This window comes from Spodoptera frugiperda, chromosome 5 (assembly GCF_023101765.2).
Source record: "Spodoptera frugiperda isolate SF20-4 chromosome 5, AGI-APGP_CSIRO_Sfru_2.0, whole genome shotgun sequence".
NCBI classification, from domain to species: Eukaryota; Metazoa; Arthropoda; class Insecta; order Lepidoptera; family Noctuidae; genus Spodoptera; species Spodoptera frugiperda.
Window position 1 is genome coordinate 1,985,256 of NC_064216.1, and position 11,017 is coordinate 1,996,272.

The 11,017-nt window shown below is 34.8% G+C and overlaps 2 protein-coding genes across 3 annotated transcripts; one reads left to right on the plus strand and one right to left on the minus strand.

Moving 5' to 3' along the window:
• The first annotated feature begins 1,131 nt into the window (after positions 1-1,131).
• On the plus strand, positions 1,132-7,077 carry LOC118271935 (uncharacterized). 2 transcript variants are annotated; one of them, XM_035588201.2, is made up of 7 exons: positions 1,132-1,297; positions 1,798-1,950; positions 2,086-2,217; positions 2,703-3,260; positions 3,773-3,952; positions 4,711-4,772; positions 5,536-7,077. In XM_035588201.2, exons 2-7 carry the CDS (start codon positions 1,807-1,809, stop codon positions 5,654-5,656), a joined length of 1,197 nt encoding a protein of 398 aa, XP_035444094.2. In that variant the 5' UTR covers positions 1,132-1,297; positions 1,798-1,806; the 3' UTR covers positions 5,657-7,077. The 2 variants fall into 2 exon arrangements, with proteins under 2 accessions (XP_035444094.2, XP_050549813.1); XM_050693856.1 differs by lacking the exon at positions 1,132-1,297 and having other exon boundaries at positions 1,707-1,950.
• A 114-nt stretch (positions 7,078-7,191) lies between these two features.
• On the minus strand, positions 7,192-8,624 carry LOC118271937 (uncharacterized). The gene is made up of 2 exons (XM_035588205.2): positions 8,149-8,624; positions 7,192-7,845 (listed from the first exon to the last, which is right to left on the minus strand). Exons 1-2 carry the CDS (start codon positions 8,599-8,601, stop codon positions 7,759-7,761), a joined length of 540 nt encoding a protein of 179 aa, XP_035444098.2. The 5' UTR covers positions 8,602-8,624; the 3' UTR covers positions 7,192-7,758.
• Positions 8,625-11,017: the final 2,393 nt, after the last annotated feature.

Here is an 11,017-nt window from a genome sequence, read left to right on the forward strand (position 1 = left end):
TTTTATTTATTGATGTTTTTGTAATCAATTCGGGATATTTTTACCAAAACCAAAAATGTTGAATATCTCAGAAACTAGCCACTTTCCGTAGTTATTTTTGTAGGAAATTAGTTGTATTATCACCTCCCGAGAGGAATACGTCGAATTCAAAGTCACCCTGTATATTAAGTTCAGGGTCAATAATTTGGGATTAAATGAATAAGATGGTAACACGTGAAACACAGTAGATATATTTCCTACGTGCGCCTACGGTTCGGCGTTACAAGCGACTGTCTGACTGGCTCTATAACTAGCATACTCAACGCAATCAGTAAAGTCAGCATTTGTGTCCCTACACACACTAACAAAAACAGTAAATCAAAGCAGCTAGACTTTTTAAATTAATGGCGGCAAAATTGTGAATGGAAGTTAGTAAGTTAGTAACTTCATTTCTAAGTTTCCAGTCTCAGTCATAACTTTCAGTAATAAATGTAAAATCTGTGATTCTAATTTGCATGGACCTATATTTTTATAAGTGGTGACCACAAAAAGTTACCGTCGCAAAATACAAGTGTAGGTATACGGTAATATCAAAAATTACTGCAGAGTTACAATTTAATATTTTATCTCCGTATTTGTTCGTAAAAACTAATAATCGATGGAAATGCATCTTTTATTGCACTTTCACCGGAACCGAAAGCCACATCTCGACTCGACTACATCTCTCATTGACTATACCGCTGAGTTGCAATACGAGATTGCTTTGTAGATGAAAACTGCATTCATTAACCTCAATCACCTAATTCTATATCAGCAATAATTGACTATAAATGCTCATATACTTTTTTTAAATCAAGTGCAGTTTGTCAGAGTTTAGGCTCAGGGTGCTGATATAATTGTGATCTTCGGATCCGCCCTAACTTGTTGGTTTTCAGCTAAAATCCTTGCACCTAACCGGATCGATATAGCCCTTCACTAGGGTACCTAACCGCGAAGTTGTGAGTGTAGTCCAGTTGAAGTACTTATTGTTAAATCTTAAAAGTTAAAGTGTAGTTTGTATATTTAATAAAAATAAACTACTGTGTAACTCAAAGTGTGGTTTATTTATAACTGCCGAGTTGCATAGTCTAACAGAACGCGTCGAAATCGAAATGTCACCCATTCATAACGTCATTTGTCAGATGGCGCAAAAAATCAATAAATCATAAATCTTGTCATAAACGAAAATAAAGAAACAAAACAATGTTTAAGTTAAAGTTAAGTTATTTAACTTGATACCTATTCTTAACAAACAAAGGATGCATTCGATTAAGCTTTTGTAAGTTTTGTAAAAATATTTTTTAAATATATTGCATGTTCGGCTGAATTTTTAAATTCATATTTTTTCATTAAATACTATGAAATATAACAAACATTAGGTAGATGCTTAACATTTTTAACCGACTTGTAAAAAAGGAGGTTTTCGATTTACCTTACATACCTGTATGTATGTTTGTGCGCGATTATCTCACGTTTGGCTGAACCGATTTTGATGCGGTTTTCCGACTTTTATATTATTTATATTACACGACTTAAAAAAACAGAGGCTGTTTTTAAAATAAATTTATTATAATAAATATTTTTTTGCTAGCTTATTTTTTTAAATATTAATTTTTCTCTTATTTTTATGTCTCATATTTTATCTATATTTTTCTTTAACTGTGTTGAGGGTAGGTAGAAAAATAATTTCAAGTTTCTTTTTTCTCACCCTATTCTTGTTGCCTCTAATCTTATTTAATACTAATTTGAATTATTTCTAAGAAAGTTATTAAATTATAGTCTTGAGTGATGGAGGAATCAGAAGATAGACCAAACATGGAGTTGGAACCTTTTAATATGGAGGCATGTCGAATATGCTTAGCAACAGATGTGAAGTTGTCTAGCCTCAGTGACCCATACTTGGCCGGTTGCATGAAAGAAATGGGACTCAATGTAAGTACATAGGCCATATACATTAATATGTTAAAAAAAAATAATGACAGCCGCTATAGATAAAATAAAAAAAAAATACAAAATATAATATTGCTCTTTTTTCTTGTAATTAAACTTATGGTGGTTTCTTTGCAGAATTCACGAGAATGGCTCCCAAATTTCATCTGCTATGAATGTCTACCGACTTTGATAAAATGCAGTAAATTCATTGAGAAAAGCAAAGTTGTTGAAGAAATCCTTTGTGGATTATACAGCAAGTCTAAAGTGGTGCGATTACTTAAATAATTAATTAGTTTTATAAGTCACACTATCATGGTGATTAAAAGGCAGATTCCTATGTCCTATGCCACAAAGATACACATATACAAAAAATACAACATTCACTTTTAATCGGTTATGTTATAAGCCCCATGTATATTACATTAGACTAGCATTTAGCTTGCTACTATTAAGAAACTGAATGTACCTGGCCTGGAAATTGATATGGTAGAGCAACGGGTCTCCCCTTGCTCATTAATTGTGCTTGTAACTACTCGGCCAACTTTTATTATCTTATTCAAAAATTTATTCAAAGTCCTTTAAGTTTTAATTAAGCTTACAATACATAGGGCATTTGTAAAATGGTACATCTTCCAATTGATACATATTGGTACATTATGTTGACTATTAGGCTCCTAATGCCCAGTCTCAATAAACCAACTGTTGTTTAACAGATATAAAAAAACAATATTACATTAAATTTCTTTTTCTAGGTAATCAAAGGAATAATAAAAGAACAGCATAGGCTTAACATGAAACTCCAATCTCCGCTCAAATGTTATCTCTTACAAGACTATTTTTACATTCGACATGAGGACTGTGACACTGCAGCAAATGATGATGCTATTCTTGTTCCTAAGACATTGAAAGAGGAACAGGAGGAACCTGTTGAACCTGTGGAACCTGTGGAACCTGTGGAACCTGAGGAACTTGATGAACCTGATGATGTACCGGAATTAGGTTTTATGGAGATCTTGGCTCGGTATGTTCCAATGCGCCTCATCTCACCTTTAAGCGATGATTCCCCGAGTCCACAAAAGGACTTCAATTATGATCAAGCATTGGAAAAAATGATTGCTGCCGCTCAAAAAGAACAAAACGGTGCTGTTCCGGTGCCTAACGAAACGACTGATGATAATGATGAGGTGGTGACTATTGAGGATGAAGTTCCTGTCGTGGAAATATTTTCTGATGAAGAGAAAATTGCTGATGAACCGATACCTGACCCTAACGCTAATGGCTTGATGCATGTTGATGTCAATACCAATGCTGTAAGTCTATCATTTTTCCTTGTTACCTACTGATTTGTGTATTAACTAAGTAATCGTTTCAAGATAAATTATCTGTGATTATAAAGAAGTGTGTAAGAACAGTGGCAATTGGCGTTCCATTGACTCTGCCTACCCCCATGGGAGACAGGCGTGAGGTTATGTATGTATGTATAAATTCATGAGACATTCTAAATTAACTAAATATCACAGTTTACTCACGTAAATTAATGGAGAAAAGCTCAGACGTAATGCGAAAAGATGCTCATGATGAAGAGTCCCTCTGTGACTCAAAGCTAGTAGAGCTTTTCTCCATTAATTTACGTGAGTACACCGTGCTTTTTAGTTAATTGAGAAGTACTTAGATTCTATACTTCTGTAAATTAGGGTTCATATTGTTTACTTTACACTAACCTTACTTGGGACTTAGGACCTCTTGTTAAGCATTTTGTCTAAGACAAAAGCACAATATTCTTAAAGCCCACAGAAAATTTACCCTATTTTCCTTTTTTCAGCGTGGTATAAACTCGTTCGTAGGTGAGCAGAGTTCGCTCATATGCCCAAAGAAACGGATCGCGCTCTCAGACATACCGATACCTAAATCTAGAAAGAAGAAGAAGAAGAAACATAAGGAGAGGGAATATTTAGAAGATGACGAATGTGTGAAACGAACTTTCCGTATTGAAGTCGTACAAGTAAGTCAATTACTGTGCAACGTCACGCCTTTTATCCCGAAGGGGTAGGCATGCACATTACGGCACCTAATGCCGCTATACAATGTACACCCACATTTCACCACTTGTGTTATAAGTCCCATGTAATATGGGGTGAGCCTATTGCCTTATACTGGGCACAATTTCAGACTCCGTGAGAAATTTTCGAAAAACCAAAAAAGCCTAATAATGGAGACCCGGGAATCGTCTGGCAGTCGCACTTGCGACCACTCGACCAACGAGGCAGTTAGACCTAGTATTACCTTAATAAAAAAATCGGTGTTTCACTCCCGTGCCTTGGAAAGCACGTTAAGCCGTTGGTCCTGCGCCTGTCCTCTCTTGTTGTTGGTCTGCCGTCCCATCGGATTCAGAGAGTGAGAGAACAGAGAGTCCTCCTGTGTTTGCGCACATACTTGTGGACTATAATATCTCCTACATAGTCAGCTAGTCTAGTCAGTCAGACTGGCCACCGTGATCGAAATCGATCGGGAGATTTAACAAAAAATTACTAACTGAATGGTCTCAAAGGTCTTAAAGGCCCAATTACCCCTTCCCTAATTCCCCAATTCCCCAACAACCTTTAAATTCCTAACCCCCAAAAGGCCGGCAACGCACTTGTAATGCCTCTAGTGTTTCGGGTGTCCATGGGCGACGGTGTTATAAAGTTAGAGATGTATAAAGTAAATCGACTAACATATCACACGTGCTATGATATTAAATCCAGTTTTTTACTCTTACAGACAAAGGACCGCACTGACAAAAAGTATATCTGCAAATTTTGTACTAAGACATACAGCTATGGGTAAGTAAGCTGACCCGGCAAACTTCGTACCGCCTCAAAAAAATATCCTCACCTTTTAATTCTTCCTTGGATTTTCATAAATAGTTCATGATCAAAAATTGCCTAATCTCGACTCTCGTTAGTGAGACTAGCGAATAGCAATAGGCTTATTTCCTACTAGTCAATTTCAATACTTTTATTTTCTATGAACTTTGTTTGAAATACTCTATGATGACGTCATAAGTTTTTGACGTCAAATAGCAGACTTATTTCTAGAAATTTAGCTAGAAAAAATGTTTGATCCAGTCATCATCCCTATTGATTTTTATACACAGATAGACAGATAGATTACTTTACTGACTGCACAGTTGGCGCATTGGCTGGCTTACCGGCTGCTGCTTAACGTCAACGATTCTATGAAATTATCCTTATAAACACACAAAACACGGCGTTTTTGGCTATAACCAATACGACAGTGGCAGATTAGCTCAGTTTGTTTGTCGTATTTAACTGACTGTGGCGCTAAAAAGGGTTAAAAACATTTAAAATATTTTTACCGACTTCAAAAAAGGAGGTGATTAGGTACTCGGTACTCCGCCATTTGTGAACCGATTTTCTAAATTCTTTTTTTGTTCGAGAGGTTATACTCCCAAGAGTGTCCCATTTCCACCGAGTCAGGATCTGATAATGGAATCGTAGGGAAACCAAGGGGAACTTTCGAAGACCATAGGAGCGAGTAATGCGTCCATTATGTTTTTCAATAAAGATTTTTTTTCGTTTTCAGCGATGAAGCAAAGGAGCACTACCTTCTCGGTTGTCCTCAACGTCATAATAACCACAATTCTAGGTTATTGAATGCGAGCTCCGGCGTGAAGACTTGGCAGGAATGGACTGGAAACTCCTAGCGTCAGTTATAAACGACTGAATCTATCAGTCGTATAAGTGGCTAGTCTCAATAATATGACTGTCGGTATATATGGCTACTTTTAAAGAGATTCAATTTCGATATAAAACATTTTTTATACTGTAAAGTTACAGTACCTACCCTTAGTACGAGTTTGGTTTACGTTTATAGTAACCAAAATGAGAGCGCGTTCGGCGCTCTGATTGGCCGGCTCCAACTAATCAACCAATGACAGCGCCAAACGCGTTTTCGTTTCGATTACTTTAAACGTAAAGCAAAGTTATACTAAGGGTACTGAACATGAGGCCCTTATTTATCCCTCATTAGGAGAGATACGCACACATCTATAGTGTCAAACCTTTTTTTAAAGATAGTGAGTTGTCGTAGGCTTCGCGCATTTGTCTTGCTGTTTTTTTTTTATCGAAACTTATTTAGTAGTTTCACTTATGATTTTGACTTCGAATTCTTTATATAATGTGTAAGTTTATTGAAGACGGGTCACTAGATAATTTTAAACCAACGGCGGTCACAGTAATGTTATACCAAAGTTAAGTATTTCATAGCGGCAAAGTGTTGAGTGACAAGACTTTAATCGCTAGTGGCGCCACCTAATGAGCGCAAAAATGACGAAAGCTTAAGTTATACTTAAGCGCTAGTGCCATATAATTAATTAATAGTAGATTTACATAGTATAAGGTACATACTGTATTATTCGTATTAGTAAACCAAATATATTTTATTCTTAACCTTTTCAAATGGAACAATAGATCCCATTTAAAGTTTTTAAATTAGAAAATAATATCAACTATAGTCATATGTCAATATTTATCTTATATGCTAGTGAAATCTGTATTTTATTTACTAACGTATTATCTGTCTTCTTTTCTAATATTCTGTAGTATTTTCAAATTGTACAATACATATAATGAGTTCTCCTTTAAAAATATAGAAATATTGTGTAGGGACTTTGAACTTCGAGTAAAGAAAGTCATTAAATTACCTATAATATTTATGTATATATGTGTAGAGACGTTTTTTTGCGTGTATTTAATGTAAGACTAGATGTTTCATGGACAAAATTGAAGTACCTATGGAAAGATCAATGGTAAACGATATAGATAATTTCTATGTTGTTCTTGACAAAATATGAGGATATTAAATATTGTGAAAACATTACTTGTTATTTATTATAGATATATAAAAATATCTATTTATTTTCATGTTGAATGTTATTTTACGTTTTACTCTCGTGTGATTTCGGCCTTGTCCGACCGATTTCGAGCTCGAACGTCATGCGGCTTTATTTGTACTCGACTGAATGTTATGTAGTATTTATTGTACTTATATACCAGTAGAAACTTTGTAAAAATAACCAACGTTGTGAATTAAAAAAAAAACAAAATTGTACTCTTATTGACTTCATTTCGATCTTTTAATTTCCTGCCAATTAACATTTGTTAGCTGATGCAATAATACTCTCTTCTACTTTAATACATGGAAAATAGGATAAAACAATTACTACTAATAACAACTACCTTACTTAAAATATTTATTTAAAACAATAAAAATGTAATTTGTACAGATAGTCACATAATACCTGCGTTGAAGGTACTTCTTACAAAGAAGACATTCTGCAGCCTTATAATTTCCCCTTATTTTACGTGTCATATTATAAAGGTTGGTGATAACTAAAATGTCGTTAAAGTGTCACCTATTTTAGCTTAGAGGTTCCTTAATTTTTTAAATGAACAACGTCACGCCTTTTATCCCCGAAGGGGTAGGCAGAAGTGCACATTATGACACGTAATGCCGCTATACAATGTACAGTTGTACACCCACTATTCACCATTTGTGTTATAAGTCCCATGTAATAGGGGGTAAGCCTATTGCCATATACTGGACACAATTCCAGACTCCGTGCTACTACCGATAACTTTTTCGAAAAGCCGATTTTTTAAAATAGGTTGGTGAAAACAAGCGTCTATCTATCTCTGAACATTATCCTATTATATTTTATCACAAGTTTCAGCCCAGGGCTTATCTTCTCCTTGCTTTTATAGGTCTCTCGGTACCCATGTACCGAGAAACAGATAAAATAGGTACCTAATAATTCAATTTCCTCTTCTTTATACCCCGTCCTCTTCGAGATTGTTGCTTCCGTTGAAATACATTTGAAATTCCTTTACGACACTAGAAAAAGAAGAAAAATACATGGATTATAACTCCCATATATTATTGTTTGTCCTGAAAATCGAATCCACTTGCTCGGTAGTCATTCTTATGATCACTCAACCAAAAAGGCAAGCAATACCCTTATGACGAGTTTGCTTTACGTTTAAAGTAATCGAAACGAGTGCGGCGCTCTGATTGGCCAGCGCGAATGAACTGACCAATCAGAGCGCTCTCGTTTCGATCTCGTTAAATGTAAAACAAACTCGTACTAAGCCCTCAGACTTTATGCTCGTAACTTGTAATTAAGTTCGTTTTTCATACCTTTTGAAGTGGCTTCTCTAATTTGTATGGTGCTAAGCTTATGAAATCAGCACTTGAATCTCCTTCATCAGAAGACACTTCAATGACGACATGCGGCTTCTTGATTTCTATCACATCATCCTCGTCATCATCAGTTCCATCAGTACCCTCTTCATCCTTTATTTCTTCCTTCTTGATATCACCATTACTTTCCCAAATACCTGGTTCTTTGTTCACAATATCTTTGAAAAGTGCTTGCTCTAATATCATATTTGCAATTTCTTCTTTTGAAATTGAATCGTTAGAAGTTTCTTCTGTTTTAAAATCTTCTAGTGGAGGTTTGTCTTCAATCTTTGGTACGATATTTGGTTTTACTGTATGTGAAGGTTTTGTCCCCTCATCAAATATGGTTATGGTGGGACAATCCGCTAACAATAAACTTCCTATATTAGCTTTTGAGTCTGGTTGATCCATTTGTTCATGTGATATGATCTCTGCTTTCTGAAAAATAATACAAGTGAGTTTTAATAATGCATCGCTCAAGTTATCAATTAACAACAGTGGATGACAGTGAACTGCTGGACTAAGGCACTCCTCTACATAAAAGGGTTTGTTATAACTAATGTAAGTAATAAGTATGAGTTTGCTTTAAGTTTATAGTAATTGAAACGAGAGCGCTTTCGGCGCTCTGTTTGGTTGCTTTATTAGAGCTGGCCAATCTAAGGGTAAGTACAGGTTTATCAGAGAATGCAGACGTCTGTTTTCCAATATACAGCAATTTGAATTAGTCCAAACATGTATAAAGTTATAGTAAGAATCTAAGTTAACATTTAAAAGTTAATATTTTTATGAAAATTGTTAGGTACTTACAATTTTAAATTCTGTTGTTGCTGCTGCATTAAATATCTATCTCGTACGATCTGAAAGAGTTAAACAAAATTAGTATAATATGCATGTGATTTAGGTACCTAATTATATTTATTTGTTGTTACTTAAGTATTAAAAATATTTAATGAAGGTAGTTATCAATTTTTAAGTTTCTCTATATATTATAAGTACCTATAAGTATTACATTTTCTTTATCTACCCTCTATGCTCACAGAATAGGTATTCTGCGGTACTCATTAAAACCAAAGTGTTTTAACTTACTAAATAATTAAAATAAATTTAATTTCATCCGTTTTTACAGTTAGCATGTTAAGAATATTTTAATTGAAATAAAAGTTCAATAAGCTGTGTTTTACTTAAAGACATAAGACACTGACAGTGATTCGTCAGTTCGATTTGCCCCACACTTGAGTACGGCCTTAAATCGCCTATAAATCGATTTCATATTCGTGATTAGCATTACCTATATTAAATTTCCTTAACTTGAGTTTATAGTAATAGCTACATAGCTGAGTAGTATAATAAGAACGGAAACTTAAAATTAAAATCGAAATAAATGCTTAATCAAAATATACTTACATTTTTCACTGTATTGCTAACGCACTCTCCGTTAATCGATCCTCGACGTGGTGAAACTACTACAACGTTTGTATGACTGTGACTTCATCTCATCACCCAAAGACTTTGCCCTGCTAAGGGTCATAATATTTTATTGCATTTTGTAAAATAGTTAATTGTTTGAGCGTGCCAGATGTGGCACTTCTATTGTGTTCTTTTGAACCATTCAAACTTTATTATCGTCTTTATTTTAGTTGCCTTTTACATTTACTATAGGTACAAAAATAAGAAAATTATGTAATGTTTGTGGAATAAAGAAATGTTTGCCCTGTATCTAGGTGTCATTGCGTGCACCTCTGCGTACTCCTTCGGAGATAAAAAGCGTGACGATTTTTATCTGGGGGCACGGCAGTGCCCGCCAAGTCGAGCAAAAAAAAGCGGCACGGCCGTACCATCCTTTTCTCGAAGCAATTCGGGCCTTTTTCGACCCCCTATAATTCGGTTGTGGATAAAGCAAGAAACCTGAATCTTCAGTAACTAATCCGGCATTGTATAAACACGGAATATTTAAAATTTCAGTCAATTTGAACCAGTAGTTTAAGAATGACAACTTGTTAAAGTTTCTAAATTTTGTCACTCACTGACTCACCGATCATCAAAAGTCCAAGGCACTTCTAGCAGACTTAGAAGCTTCATATTTGGAATACATATAGAGTTTAGTGTCTTAATCATGGGAAAACTTAAATATTTTGTAATTTCGGTCCAGTTTTCCAAATACACCAACTGCATCAATAACTTTGTAATCCCATATAAATATATGGGATTACAAAGTTATTTATGCAGTTGGTGGTTGGTGGTGGTTATAATGGGCAATGTCGACTTTGGAAGTATTAAAGCGCAGGAATCATCAATTTGTGAATACAACAGATTAAGAAGTATTTACCGTCCAGACTTGTCAAAAATTGAGACATCAAAGCCTCCGAGAAAAGCCCATAGAGACAGGGAGTGGGCTTTGAGAAAAACTGTGGCTGAAGCTCAAGAAGTATTTAAGTGACCCGGTTGTGGCCACTTTAAGAATTTTGTCGACTTTGAGGCTTTCTTAACTTATAGTTTTTGTTATCACGAACATATTTCTTGTAAAAAGTCATTTAACATGTATTAATCTTGCCTAAGAAAACCCTTTTTTTAAAGAACGTCCAATAGAAAAATAACTGTATAAAAAAGAAAAAAAAAGGAGTTTGTGCCATTTTTGGCCAGATTCGTGCCAATTCTGGCCACGGTCGTGTGCCAGTTCTGGCCATCAAAAAATACAATAAAAGTAATCAAAATTTATTAATTAAATTTGACATTTTAGAAACAATGGTTTTCATTTAGTCTGGGAAATATGAAATATTATTACTTCACTTGAATTTAACTTACAAATAAAGAGATCAACATTTATATG